Genomic DNA, 15,784 nt, shown 5'->3' with positions numbered 1-15,784 from the left:
TATTATTATTATTATTATTATTATTATTATTATTATTATTATTATTATTATGTTTGCTGTGGTGTACCATATAGTTTCACCTCAAGTAAAGTTATGTATTGCTCCTTTCTTTGTCTAGGATAAAAGATACCACACTGCAAATGGAAAAGTAACATACTTGAATGTTCATTTTTATATTTCATATCCAAATTGTCTGTAGATCATGGTGTTTGTTTATTGTTGTTGTTTTGTGGTTCCTGACTTATGGAGACCCTAAAGCAAACCTATCATGCAGTTTTCTTGGCAAGTTTTGTTCAGAAGAGGTTTGCCATTGCTTCCCCTGAGGCTGAAAGTGTGTGACTTGGCCAAGGTCACCCAGTGGGTTTCATGGCCGAGCTGGGAATTGAACCCTAGTCTCCAGAGTCATAGTCCAGCACTCAAACCACTACACCACACTGGCTGTCTCAGATCATGAATTTGGGAGGGAAACGCACTTAACTCTTTTCTATCACCCTAGACAATAGATTCAACAAACATAGCTTGGCACCCCCTTCAGCTTAGTGCCTAGGGCACATGCCCAGTTCATTCACCCAAAAGGTCAACTGAGTCTCCAATTTCACCATGTTCATCAAGAAACTTAGAAGGGGGAAATGTAATAAATGTAATTCCTCTGCCCCATCTCGGATTTGCCCCTTTTCACTTGCTGCCCCTCACTCCTGGAAGCTTCTTCCCTCGCGAGTAAGGGCCATCACTTCTTTAACCAGCTTCAAAATGGAGTTGAAGACCATCATGTTCAGAGAAGCGTTCCCAGACATTGCGTGATTGTCACTTGCTCTCTGATGTTCTTTTTGTTGCCTGTTTTATTGAACCATTTCCTGTATTGCTATGTGTTTTATTTGTATTATCCTATCATTTCTTAGATTGTACGCCATAGGCAGGTAGACTCTTTTATATTTGTTGTTTTTATGTACAGCGCTGTGCAAATCTACAGCGCTATATAAATAATAATAATAATAATGTTTAACTGAATGCCATTACAATTCTTTCTGTGACTGCAATCTGTGTTGTATAGGTTTTTTAGTTGCTAAGAGGGTTGTGATTTTATTCAGGTGAATGTGGTTCCAATCATCTTTCTGCTGGGATGGAGGGGCTGGGTCAGCATGCACATGGCTCCACGTGCCCTCCATTGACACCCTGAGTGAATGCTAAAAGGGGACTAAAGGCTGAACTGAATCTAAATATTTTATTCCTTATTCCAGAGCGATGGGGCCGGAGAACACAGAGACATGCATTCATCAGTGTGAAAGTGTAAGGAGATTATCAGACAGAGGGGAAAAGCTGAGAGTATTCTCGGCAAAGTCGCATGATTGGGTTGAAGATTTTCACACACACCGCTCTTATCCATGACGTAACCCATGAAGATCCAGGAATGGCAAACCATTCATGGGGAAGTCCCTGGAATATTGATGCGGCAGTCCTGGATAAGCGTGACATCATCTGAAAATCTTTAGCATGATCGCATGACTTTGCTGGGAGTATGCCTTTTTCTTCCCCAATTTTCCCTTGTCTGGTAATCTCCTCAAACTGTTCTTATTTTATGCAAGACAGTTTTTCTGCATTTGACACTGGTTAATTCAGCCATGTGCTACTCAAATGACCTTGTCTTTCGCAGAGCCTGAGCTGAGCTTCATAAACACTTTGGGAAAATCCAAACACCATGGTTCATCTTTGAACAATATGGTTTGTGCCATGTGAAAGCTTTTTGGATTTTCTGTTTTCAGTGTTTTTCATTTGATTTTGCACAGCAAATGAGAAAACTGTTTACTTTGGCAAAACATTCCCAAAGGACAAAGCTAGACAACTAATAAATAATTCAAGGGAGTCTTGAGCTTCCTTGTTCTCTAGCCTGAGGTGCTTTGTTGCAATTTCTAAACTTGTTTTCCTATAGCTCACCATTGGGAATTTTGCAGCTCACTAGTAATCATTATTCAGATTTCCAGATGTTGTTAGATTTCAAGTCCCTAGCCAGTTATGAGGAATGCTGGAAGATACAGTCTAAAAACATCTGGAAGGCCACATGCTTCCCACTCCTGCTGTAGCTCAGTCCTCTGCATGTTTTCTCAGAGGTAAATCCCATTATGTTCAGTAAGTCCTATTTCTATGATGTTTTAGGCTATTTTCCTTCTAAGCTTGACATTACAAATCATCTTTCCCACTAATTATCTATAGTTAACTCCCTAGATGAATTTTGCTCTCTATAACGCCTGGTAAGATGTGGGGATTTCAACTGCCAAAATGCCACACTTTTGATTGTAACTAAGACTTAGATGATAGGTGGATACTGGTTGCCAGATGCATTTGTCTCTGTTACTGTGGAGATTCAGGAATTGTTCAGAAGAGGGTGAAACAAGTCACATCTGTTGTGTTCTGTGGGGCTATGACATCTGGCAGTGTTAGAGAGGACAGTCAAAATATTCTGTTAATTAAAGGAAAAATTGAACTGCACACAAGGTATTTCATAAAGGACAGGAAGTACCAAGTAATGGTTTCCTGTGCCACTTTAAAGGTAAAGAAAATTTCTTGTTTTTAGTTTTTCATTACCTTTAATCGTCCTGATACCCTTTTGTTGTTGTTGTTGTTTTATGGCAGCTGGAAACAATCCCCTGCCAGTATAATCATGCATTATACTATCTTAGCTGATTTTAGTGCTTTATATAGTTTGACCCCGTTAATCCATGCCTAGTTTATCCATGAGTCTGAGTAGTTACAAGATTATAACAGTAACCCATTTTTATACTCCGCGTCTGTAGATTATTGTTCTTTTAAATCATCTCTTGTTAATTAGGTTTCTTGAAAACAATAAATTGTGTGGTAGTTGTTCGCTCCGAAGTATAGGTCAGGGTAGGCAGACTTCAGGCTTGTGGTATGCACCTTGTTTTTCACTAGAAGAGAAGCTTGGTACAAAAGATTAATTAAATAATCAAGAATTTGTTTGGAGTACCAGAACTGAACAGAGCTCTGTATTCTTCTGCACACAAATCTGCTCCAGGTTACCTTCCCCCACCCACTGTCTTTGTTTCAGGAGTATGATTTAGGCCAAGTGAGGGAGTCATTTGTTGTTGTTATTGCTAAATGACCGAGAGCAAGAAATCTTTGCTCATCGACTGCAAAGAGATCTGCAAACAGAGCCTGGTCTGCCTTCTTTCACCCCTGTATAAAGGATAAGAATGAGAGCTTGGAATTTTCCTGTTTGAATCTCAGGATCACCAAGAGTTTATGAAATGAAATTCGGTAAATCACTACCTCTCTTTCTCAGCCCTTCCTCCATCAGCATTATAGTGGACAATAATACTGGTCTGTCTTACAGAACTATTATAAGAGTGCTTAAAATAATGTGAAGTTCTCTAAAAACCCTAAATAGGCTGTGTAGGTATTCAGATCATAAAGCACTACAAACGTGTTTAAAAAACAACACCTGGCTGGTTCTTAGGGGTGTGCTGTGAAAGGAGAAACATAACCAGCAAAGACCAAATGTTAACATTTGTGCATAGTGATAATTATCTGTTATGATTTAATCTGTAAGACAGTGACTGAAGAAAGTTTCAATTGTTAAACAGGCCAGCACGCAATGAGACCGTGTCTTAGTGTTTTCAGTAGGATTTTATCCATTACTATGGGCCTTGATTTTCTTGAATAGTATGATTATCCATTTTATATATATTTGTGGCTATTTTATATATATGTATAGTTTGTTTGTTTATTTGTTTGTTTCCTGCATGGCTGAAAAGGTGCCAATATCTCCATAACAGGTAATAGAAGGAGATGAGAATACTTTGCACACTATTGGCTAATGGTTAAATGGCTAAGAGTTGCATAGTTAACCTTCAGTTTTTAAGGGATCTTAGCTAAGATTCAAATGAATGACAACCTATGGCAAGGAATGAAGGAAAAGAAATAGCTTGTTCAGATTCTTTTTCATTTGTGTACTGCTTTCTGTTGTCTTGGTTTTTTTGAACAACACATTAGCAACAACATTCTGATTTTGTTTCCATAATCACTGTTGTATGTTTTGTGGTGTATATGCATGAAAACATGGCTTTATAAAATTGAAAATGTAAAATCAAGCAAATCTGGATTTCATCAGTTGTGTGTTACCTGATGTTGTTTGTGTATTGTGAATTGTTAAACAAAATTTAGCAGTTTCATATGTAGTTTAAAATCCTTGGTAGTAAACTGGCATTAAATCTTTTCCCCATTTCCTTATTTTGAATGTAATGGTGGGCTTTACGGTAACTAGGAAGAGAAGAATGTGGGTCCATCCAGTCTACACTTGTAAATGCTTTTGGGACTACAATTTCCAAAAGTCCCCAGTGGCCATGTTGGTTGGTGGATTCTGGAAGCTGTAGTCCAAAAAGTGACTTTTGCAAGGTGAGCTCTGTAGTCATGGTCATTCCCAGTTCATTAAATTATGGTATGATAGGTTGGAAATACACATCCTATGTCCCTTTTGTAGTTCTGTTTACAGGTCACATAAGTTGTCAACATGGCATTTCCTCCTTTCCCATGGAGGTACACGTTAAGCTACGTTCTGTTGTGCAATTCCCATTTCTATGGCATTTCTGAGAAGATTGTCCCCTAACTTCTGTGAGTTATGCCAGTTTATCTTTTTGCTACCCCATATATAAAATGCCTTGAAATTGATAAGCTTGTAGACTCAAAGTGCTTTATGTTTTGTCCTCCTGTCACATTGATGTTTGTGGAGGCATATGGAGAATATGCTACAGTTCAGGAAGGACTAAAATAAGCTGTTTTTCTAAAGCATCCTGTTTTTAATGGCTTTGAAGACATTGCACATCATTGTGTGTATGTTAAAAATGGAGAGGTTTCGCTAAATGCATAACTTTAGTTTAAACTGGTTCAAGAATAAAATATGTATCTGAGTTAGATAAATAAAAAGTTGTATTTAGATCTATTTTGTGAATTTACATTAACTCTGTATTGGTGGCACTTTTGCCATTACCATTTCATATATTTTGGCTTAATCCAAACCTGTTTAACCTGAGAGTTTTTTTTAATTGATGAAACTATCTGCTACAGCAACTTGTCTAAATTTAAGTGAAATGTTTCAAGCCCCATTTCTAAATCAGTAAACTTAAACTACACCTGTTGGTTTGTTCTCATGTTTTTTCTCACCATTGGGGTTTCTTGGCAAAACTTGAATTAAAGTGGATCTTCCACATGTAGGGAATATGCAAAAGTGTTTCCCAGTGGGACTTGGCTTAAGGACATTTGGATGCCTAATTGATACTTCTCATCCATTGTATGTCCAATAAGTTGGTACCGCAGTTGCCAAGTTTAAGTAACTGGGTCATTATTCCAAGAACGGGGGAAAGTTGCCTCCTGGCAACCAGTACAATCCTGCTGATACTGTGAAGGGTTCTCTATAAGGAGATGCAGGAACAACAGTCAACCCAGCACTATGAGCAGTGAAGAATGTGGAAAGCAACTTTTTTGGCCTTTCCTTTCACTCTTCAAAGAGCTAGATAGGCAGTATTACTCAGCCAAGGAGCAGCATTTGTTCCACTGGGTTTCAAACAAAAAGATGAGGGAGGCACCAATCCAGGGAACAAAAGAAAAGAGGTAGCTCAGAATCACAAAGGAAACAGTCCAGCTGATTGAGGCCTGCTGCAGCTTGTATTGCAGTGGAACTGTCTGAAACTATTGTGTTTGCTAAAATAACTTGTATGACAATCTTGTTGAAAAACTGGGATTTGTTTTGGCCACAGTAAACTGCACATTGCTTTCAGTGCATCTTTGGAGTTCCTTTTGTTTGAGTGGAGTGAGGAAAACAAAGCAATGTGGTGTAGCTGCTCCATGAGTGCATGATTTTTCATTCTTTTTCTCTGTAAGAATTATTTTTAATAAGAAATTAAAAATACTATTAGCACACTAGTGGCATTTTAACTCCTATTTGAAGTGGGTTACAAGACCGAACTGCATAACTTTAGAAGCAACAAGTTTCATTATGAAATGTACCGCTTGATGCAGTCCATATGAACAAAAGTGTGTTGGTTGTGAACACTGTGGGGCATAATGTGTTTCAAAACAATGCAGGCTTGTCTGTAAAGGATTAGAGACCTATAGCAATCTGTGGTCATTCATATTGAAAAAGTTATATGAAGTGGCCAGATTTTTCTATATGCTGAGAATTCAGTGGCAGCAAGGGAAAATCCTATATTTTATTAAGAGTGTATCACTGTGCTTACATGTTGCATTAACACCTGCATTCTCTATGTGGTATAGTTCCCAGAATCTTCTGATGTACATGTAATGCGTTGACCATGCTCATTTTTGTGGTCCTAAATATTGACCACACATTTTGTGTAATGCCTATAAGCAGGGCAAAGGGAGCCTTTTCAGACAAGAAAAAAGAAATCTTTGACAGTCCCTGATTTTGCTCCTCTACACACCAATTTTATTTTGGAGATCCACGTCTTTTTTTTCTGTCCCAAAGTATTGCCAGGGAACTTCCAGCATTATCATTTCCACTCCCCAAGTCAGTTTAAATTAACCCACTGTTTCCCAAAATGAAAGGTACTTCTTTGTGAGCATCTTGTGTTTATACCACAACTAGCTAAATGACTGCTGCCAAGAGATTTTTTTTTCTTCCAGAACCCAGATTCATTAGAGATCAAGTGAGGAAAAGAGGAATGCTAACAATAAAAGAATGTGATCCTAATGCTTAACTAGTGCAATATTGCTAAAACAATTTGACTTATAACTCCTTAATAATAATTGAAGTGACCAGTGGAAATTGGTGAAAATCGGTTTCTGAAATCTTGTCTGGATGTTGCACATGATCAGTGGAGGGGGTAAGAGGAAGAATGGGAGAAGTGGGGAGGGAAACGTGGGCTTTTGAAGGAAGAATGTAGGTGCAAAGCCATGAATATACAGATAAAATCAAACCAAAATGAACTGGAAGTCTTGATATTACACTGGTGCCTCGGGATACGAAATGATCGCGTTACGAAATTTCCGGGATACGAAAAAGTTGGATTGGAAAAAACTGTTCCGGGTTACGAACTATTTTTCGGGTTACGAAATTCATTTCGCCGCGAAATTCAAATGCGAAGCGCGGCTATAGGCTTTCCAGCGCTAACGGAAAGCCTTTTCGGGTTGCGAAATTTTCGGGTTACGAAGGGAATGGCGGAACGAATTAATTTCGTAACCCGAGGTAGCAGTGTATCAGGATAAGCCCAAACAAGCAAAAGTGCCTCCCCCCCCACCCCAGTTAACAGACTTACATGTTACAAAAAGCAGGAATGTAGCTTGGATCTGAAGCATTGCGTGATGTTTTAGTGTCATATGCTAATGTCTAAAAACCTCTAATGTTGCTGAGTAATGGTGTCTTTGGGAATCTCATGCAGAAACCTGTTTTGCAGTCCAAACCACACCTGTATTTGAAATTTTTACATCTCTCTAGCGGTCAGTTTCTTATTTGCCAGAGCTGTGATGGTTTTCTTGAACAGAACTGAGTTCAGAAAACCAGATATACAGCTAGTAGCATTGCTTATGGATATCCCTCTTCTCCCACTATTAGATATGGGCATTCTTTTCACTTGTGATTGTTTATTAAGCTTGCTCATGCTTGATGTACCAGAAAGCAAAAGGGCTACTCATTTGGATAAGTCTTTTAATGTGAACTGGCCATAGAACTGTGCTTGTGTTCCCAGTGGGTTCTTTTTGCATTGCACACAGGGTGCCATTGTCACCCTTGTGCACACCGATGACGTATGCGTGGTGTGGTGCCGTTTGCTCACTGCACCACACGCACATTATCATGGTGGCCCCCATGTGGACGGGGGCGAGCCATGATGGCGCCTGGACAGCGTGATAGGGCTCAGGAGTGTGCAGATGCTCCACTCTCCCGAGACCTAAAATTGACCCCAGGCAGGCGTTTGCACCAGTCTGCACCAGGCCTTAATCTCTGGAGCAGCGGAGGGAAAACTTGCTCCATCCTCAATGTTACACCCTTTCAAATACTTAAACAGGGCGATCATATCACCTCTTAACCATCTCTTTTCCAGGCTAAACATACCCAGCTTCCTATGGGACAACAGCAGTGGTGCCCCATCTCCCCTCCTCAGCCAGATCTCTGGGTTGCCTAGAGATATTTGTAGGTTTTACAACTTCAGGAGGATCTTGTACCCCTAGCCCCCATGAATGTAGAGTGCTAACCAAAGCAGATTCATAAAATCAGTGGAACTTAACATGAGTATTGATTTACCAAGTTCACATTGATTTCATTGGGTATATGCTAGTTGGGACTAACATATTGGATTTAGGCCTTTGTACTTCCAAGGAACAATTGGCTGAGGAATCTCTGTGGCTAATAGAATCTGGGACACGTTGTCTGTTGAGGCTCAGTCATTCCCTTTGCATGGCAGAACACATTCAGGACTCTTTTTTGCAATTTGCAGAAGCGGGAAGTGGTTGGAAATTCTCCTTCAGAGTATCCACTCTCACTGACCTCCTTCTGGGGCCATTTCACACCGTATAATTATGGCACTATAATTCCACTTCAGCTGTGTTGGCAACATCCTGTGGAAGCCTGGGGTTTGCAACTCTGAGAAACCAGAGCTCTCTGAATGCAAATTCTAAATACCCCTCTTTAAACTGCAAATCCCAGGATTCTGTAGGATGGTAGCGCTCGGGGCCACAGCCACCTCCACGTATTTATGTGTTTATCAAGACTGTCCAGATTTGTGCCCAGTATTTTACACCATGTTAAATGGGATGGGACTAGCATCAGAGAATGTGATGGGAAACCTCAAGAAACCATGTTTGCAACAGATATGTTTTTAGCTGATGAAGACAATGACATTTCTTTCCATTTTTCAATGCAGTCTTTTGGTATGTGTCTCACCTAGCTTGTTTTGGACCTTGCTTTATACTTTAGTTGTGTGTTTCATTGTCATAAATTGAGAATCTGTCAGAGCTCCTTATTAATGATCCACATCTGCAAGACAAGAACACCTGAAGGAGTATCTTTCATCTCTTTTATTGCCAGCAACCACTTTGGGTGCTGACTGTTGGGGGCAGGGTGGTGAAAAGAGAAAGAGAGGATATGTTTGCACATCCACAGGTCTATTTAGAACCAATATATGTAAAAGTGTTCACCGCCACCTTAACAGTATTAAAGGAGAGTGAAAAATCGACAATTGAAACGTAAAAAGCCTTTCCTTTTCCTTTTAATTCATTATTCATTTAAATAGGTTTGTCAGACTTTTCTCTCTATGACAGTTAGTTTCCTCTCTGAAAACTCACCTGGCCAGGACAAGCTTTTCAGCATTTTTCCCTATAGTATCTTGATTGACTAACAAATCCTGAGTAAATATTTCGTCATCTAGTATTGTCTAACCAGATAGATTTGTGTGCAGTGACCTAAGTACATTCTTCATAACCTTCAAATCCATATTGGACAATTAATACCAATCAGTTAAAGTCTTTCCACTACTTTATTATTTCCTTCCTTCCATTATTTTTGACACTTTGTCTGTCAGTCAACACTTAATTCTTAGTGGTTAAGATGTTTTGGGGATCAGGCTGAGAGAGAATGGGAATGGAACTCCTGACTGTCTGCCATAAAAAACCAAAACCACCTTGTTAGGCACATCAAGGACATCAAGACGAAAATCACTGATGTTCATTCATAGTCATATAGAATCATAGAGCTGGAAGTGTCCTCATAGGCCATTGAATCCAACTCATTCTTGGGTCACCAGCAAAAGCATCCCCAACAGGTAGTAGCCCAGCCTCTTTTTGAAGACATCCAGAGGAGTCCCCACATTATAATGTTTTTCCTGGGTCAGGCTGACTGCCTTTGTTGCTTTACTTTTTTTTTAAAGAGAGGGACTCATCTCTAGTCCTCTGGCAGCACACCTGTTCTCCAAGGTTTCTGAGAAATGATGGCAAGGCATTTAGAAAGTATATTATATCCATTCATTGAGTTATGATGCACATTGAGCATATTACCTGAAAAGGGATATTTTTTGAACATTCTTGGAAGTTGCAGATTATCTGACCCCATCTGGGTTTGGTTTCAGGCCAGAGATGTAATGAAACAGCCCTAACCAATGATCTGTTCCGAGCAATACACAGGAAGAGTACTGCCCTGGATCTCTTAGTCATTTTTGATGTCATTAACCATGGTGTCTTTTTACAGCAGTTCTGAAGCATGAGTCTAGGAAATACTTTGTGAAGTGGGTTGGCTTTTTACCTACAGGACCAATTGCAGAGCATGAAATGTGAATAGCAATAACATTTACATCTCTATATGGCTTATCAGTGAACTAGCACTCCTGAAGCAGTTTACAGTGTGTAAGCCAATTGCCCCCAGCAAGCTGGGTACTCATTTTATCAACCTACGGAATGATGGAATGTTGAGTAGACCTTGGAGCCCTCCTTTAGGATCAAACTTATAACGTTGTGGCTGTAGTACTGGCATTTAACCAGTGTGCCACCAGGGCTCCTTATAATCTTGCAATTGTTATTGTTCCTTAGCTGGAATGTCATGATGAGTTGAGATACCCTTTCCTGTCAAGAATGATCCATAGTGTGATGTTAAACTACACTTCTGTCTGTCATAATTGGCCATAGAGTTACTAAACATAGTGGAATTTAAGGATAAATAAAAAGAATTGTGAGCATACTCAAGTAGAACTGAATAAAAAGCATAGTTCCCAGAATGGCTATTTATGGTATTACACAAGATGAGAAATTCTGTGAGGCATTGCCTGGTTCTGATTGCCTCTTTCTTTCAAGGCTGCGGAGTCCTTATACCAAACCTTTGACTCCAACTCCTCTGTTTATTTTCTATTCGTCTTCCAAACCCAATTTCAGTTCCTTCTTAAACTGCAAATCTATATTAATTAATAAAGCCTGTGTGGCGTAGTGGTTTGAGGGTTGGACTACAACTCTGGGGACCAGGGTTCAATTCCCAGCTCAACCATGAAATCCGCTGGGTGACCTTGGGCAAGTCCTACCTCTCACCCTCAGAGGAAGGCAGTGGCCAACCTCCTCTGAACAAATTATGCCAAGAAAACCTCATGATAGATTTACCTTAGGGTCACCATAAGTTGGAAATGACTTGCAGGTACACAGAAACCACAACACCAAAATTACCGTAGCAAAATGGAAATTGGTACAAGGCATTTCACCACTACCACCTTGTGAACCATCAGACTACTTAGAATATAGATATATTTATTTGATTAAATTAAAATTGCTGAACAAGAAAACATTCCTAAATTCTTACGAAAATAAACATACAGCAAACTAAATGTTAAATATTAAACATTTTTATTTTTGAAGTTGGAGTTAGCACATTTCCACCCAAAACAGCTGACTGCACAACTCCTACTCCACAGTCCTCCTTGTAAATAATATGTCTCCAAGTGTGAGACATTTAACGTCTTTACTGTGCTTTTTCTCCCTTGTGTGGCACTAAGCAGTTTACTCTGCATCCCCAGAAATGCTTGAGAAAGAAAAGAAAGTCTTGTGCTTATGTCCTGTGATATTCAGTCCCACCAATTAGAAATTAGATTTACCTCTAAGCCTGAATGTGTTTGCAGCATGAATCGTATCAGCTGTTTTGATTTCAAGGAAAATATCACTGTTAGATATGGGAGCTTGCTGGTCTTTTGATTTAATTTCCTCCTTCCCTCAGTTTTGACTTTCTCACTTCTGTACGAAATTGCCTTTTCAGATGTGCTTTACAAAAATCTAAGGGGACTGTGCAGGGGTTACGACAGTTGACCATCCTCTTATTTCTGAATACTAAAGGGAACATTTGCCAATAAAGAGTTCCTTGGCTACATGTAGGTTGAGGAAAGAGACTCCCTTCTTAGGTCATTCATTGCTGTAAGGATCATTTCCTCCCAAGCCATTTTTTTCTGGGCAGTATTCCCATGGATCACTGCCAAAGAACACAGTTGTGCAAACCAAACAAATTGTTGGGGGTTCCTAAATGTAACATTTTAGGCTGAGGTGTGAAAAGTGCACCCTGTAGGCCCCATGTACCCCCTGGATCCCACTTTTGCAGCCCCTGAAGATCCAACCCGTCAAACAAAGCCCTTCCTATTTTTATAAAACTCCAGGTGTTTTCCCAAAACAGCTACATAAAAAGCCCCCCATGCATGAAATTGTACACAAAAAAACCCACCCGCTCACATCCAACTGCACCAGAACATTTCCATACCCCACTACCTCCTCTTTTGTTGTTGAGAGTCTGTTGCAAAATGGTGAAAAGAAACAATGGCGGGGTACAGACTGCCAGAAAGAGGTGGCCAGGAGCCACCTCTCTTTTTCACGTTGCTGCAACGCAGCAACCAAATTACACGGCGTGGCTCCACAAAAACAAAAGGAGTGCTGAAAAGTGGCTCCTTTTTATGCCACCATAAACTGCTGGTGGTGTGTGAGCACGTCGCTGCCGTACGGCTCCATCTAAACACCACACAGCAGTGACGTCATAGCTGTGTGCGCCGTCTGGATGGTGCCGCACAGCTATGGTGTCATAGCGACGTGCTAGGGTTGCGGGGTGTCTGCACACGCTGCCCCAAGGCAACCCTAGCACATCGCCATGACTCCACAAAGGGCCTGTCTGTATAGGGCCAATGCAAACTTTTTGAGAGAGACTAAAGAAAAAGAAAGGTATTTTGGTGCATATGGGACATTTAGCCCATAGGGAGCTATGGAGGAGTATGTTTGACTCCTTGCCCCCATACCGTTGTCCACATATTTTAGGTAATTTCACTTTTGATTTTCTTTCTTGTCTATTTATTGGTCTCTCTTTCTGTATAATAGAAAGTAATTTATGTATGAGAAAGAAAGCTAAGAAAACACAGAGGGTGTGGGTGTGTGTACATACATATACACACATATATGAAGTCAGTATGATGGAACCCCTGTCCAGGCTGGCCCCGAAGTTCCAGCTGTAGAGCTCTTGTCACTCACCTTGTTCTTTTACCCTCAACTTCCCTCCCTGGATCAGACTTCAAGGTGACCTCTATACTAGACAGGTGAAGCTGTTAATCAGTGAGTTCAGAGTGGTAAAGTGGGGCCAACTGTCCCTTGCAGTTCTTAAATGAAAACACTCAGACACAGCTGAAGAAAATAGAAGGGATAAAATGTATTATATAACAATTAAGTTAAATGTGAATCCTAGAACTCTTGCGCCATTCCCAGGTACCAAAGCCCTATATTGGACCTTATCCCTTCCTTTCTTTGTAACTGGTTTTCACTCTGTCTTTGATTTCCCTAATTCTATTTCATCTTGCTCCTATCTCTTTCTTTAACAGACAAATCCCCGGCTCCGCTTCACATCTACATGCAGTCATTGGGCACCCCCCCCCCCCCCAAGCAGTATAAGAATAAAAATATGTTGTTTATTTAATGTGTGTATTTTCATTTAACACAACACATGTGTAAATTTTATACATAAACGGTTTGGGAAGAGAAGGAACGAGGGAAAAGGATCTCCAAGTCTCACCCTCCCCCTTCAGCAGCTCATGCCCCACCATTTGAGAACCCCTGAGTTATGCAAATACACCCCCATTAGGTCCTGTATATTGCTAGCAAGAGCAGAACTAGAACATTTAAAGATACATAGCACACAATGGCTTTCCATGGGAGGAAGAAAAAAGCAGCAGCAGCAGCAGCATGAATTGTGCCCCATTATTGATAGTCTCTGATTTGGAGACTCATTTACCTTACTCTGTTCATAACTGTTCAATTATTAGAATGGGAAGTGAAGTGATGCATGCGTATACATAATTATTAGGATGGAAAGTAATACATTATTATTATTATTATTATTAACCTTTATTTATAAAGCGCTGTAAATACATGCTCATCTAATGAAGATTACTATGATGAAGTCTTTCTATTTTTTTCTTCCTCCTCCTTTCTCAACCCTCCCCATTCCAAACAGGAGATGGATGTGGACTGATGACCATTTATCAAGACAGTGGAACTCTGGCATCCAAGAACTATCCTGGGACATACCCCAACCACACCATCTGTGAGAAGAAAATTCAGGTGTCTCAGGGAAAACGGCTGATCCTAAAAATTGGAGACTTGGATATTGAATCACAAAAATGTGAAGCTAACTATCTTAGCATCCACAGTTCTACTACAGTGCACGGTATGTAAGTAATAGTAAGGCCAAATTATCAGAACAATTAACAGTGAGTAGGGATGACAGAGAAGTTCTTTTGGTTCTCATTGTAATGTGAACTGAACTAATTCACACTTCCTGAACTCATAAATGAATGGGTATTTCACACCTGGTAATGCATGATGATGAAACTATATGTTATGAAGAATTGTGTGTGATAGAGAAAAGAACACAGCAAATGCATACTTTGGACAAAAAAAAGCATAAATTGAAAATATATACCAAATGCATAAAAATCTTTACACAAAATCTGTAATTTTTTGCATGGACTTTTTAAAAGAAAAATATTAACAAACTGAGCTGGATCCAAGATGAGATTAATTTATGCTTGAAAAAGTGTGAACATTAGAGAAAATGAAATAGCTTTGTTTGTTCTTTACTGTATAAGGAGGAAAGAAAGAAGTTATTACTGCCTCACTAGCTTAAGGTTTCTTTTTGAACAAGTCTGAAAAATTAATAACTACAAGGACACCTTCCTTCACCTTTTGTGTCAGGTAAAATAGTTCTGTTAGCATGTCTTTTTCGAATGTTACAAAGTTGTATGACCACGCATAAGCATTGCCTCAGGTTTAATTGCCTTCATTATACTGCTACAAAATGTTTTAACTTTCTGCTCATATCTTCAGTTGACTATGCCTGGACATTATGTACATTCCTTGCTTGAAGAACAATTATAGTTCTGTACCACACAATCCAACTTCTGGGCCTTAAAATCAGGGTCTGTAATATATGTAAATCAGGCAAAGTATTCTTCCTTTGTGAAATTTTAATCTGCAGTTTTGAGATTCCATATTTGAGGAAAAACTGGCTATAAATTAAATAAAGAAATACATTTAACTATTTTGTTTTCCAAGGCACAGACTGTCAATTCTGCAGGGATTCCATTCTTCATTCTCATCTGATATTGAAATTTTACTTTCCTATCTTCCTGGTCCTGAAATATCCATTTAGAAACCAAAAAGAAATCTGAGGCCTGTTACAAACAGGCACCCTAGGATGGACTTAGTCCGTCCTAGGGTTAGAAAGGGGCATCTCTTCCAGATGCCCCTAACCCTAGCATGGACTGAGTCCATAACAAATGGCGGCGGCCGTTCCACACGGCCGCCGCCATCTTGACGTAATGGGTGCTCTGTGTCCGCACGTCGTGCCCTGGAAGTGACACCGTGAGTGCGTGACTAGCGCCTCGCGGCGCCTTTTCTGGGGCCCAGGAAGGAGCGCGATTTCCGTGCTCCTTCCTCGGAGTGTCCGGGAACCGCACGGTTTAAAGGCTGCGGTTCCTGGACGCTGCAATCAGAGGCGGAGCCAGACCACCACTTCTCAGTGATATGTAACCCGCCTGAGATTCTTGGGAATTTGAAATCTCTACCAACAGCATATGTCTTTTTTCCCCCTAATAATTACTGCATAGGTGCACAGCTGAATCCACCCTTCTATTAACAACACCAGACATCATGGCACTTTAAGGCTATCAAGTTTATTGCAGCATGAGCTTTTTGTAGGCTCCAGCCCATTTAGTTAGATGCATGTGGTAGTGCAGAAACTGTTTACATGTTACAGACATAGAAAAAT

At 40.0% G+C, this 15,784-nt stretch overlaps 1 protein-coding gene across 2 annotated transcripts in view; it reads left to right on the top strand.

Moving 5' to 3' along the window:
• The window catches only part of DCBLD1 (discoidin, CUB and LCCL domain containing 1), a 45,439-nt gene that overhangs the window by 2,757 nt on the left and 26,898 nt on the right, over positions 1-15,784 (top strand). For both annotated transcript variants that reach the window (XM_042446980.1, XM_042446979.1), the window contains exon 2: positions 13,970-14,182. In XM_042446980.1, the coding sequence (XP_042302914.1) occupies positions 13,970-14,182 (213 nt within the window). The remainder of the gene's footprint in view (positions 1-13,969; positions 14,183-15,784) is intronic.

The sequence above is a fragment of the Sceloporus undulatus genome, chromosome 1 (assembly GCF_019175285.1).
Source record: "Sceloporus undulatus isolate JIND9_A2432 ecotype Alabama chromosome 1, SceUnd_v1.1, whole genome shotgun sequence".
In the NCBI taxonomy this organism is placed as follows: Eukaryota; Metazoa; Chordata; class Lepidosauria; order Squamata; family Phrynosomatidae; genus Sceloporus; species Sceloporus undulatus.
Note: the sequence above shows the minus strand (reverse complement) of the source record. Positions and strands in the feature narration are given on the sequence as shown.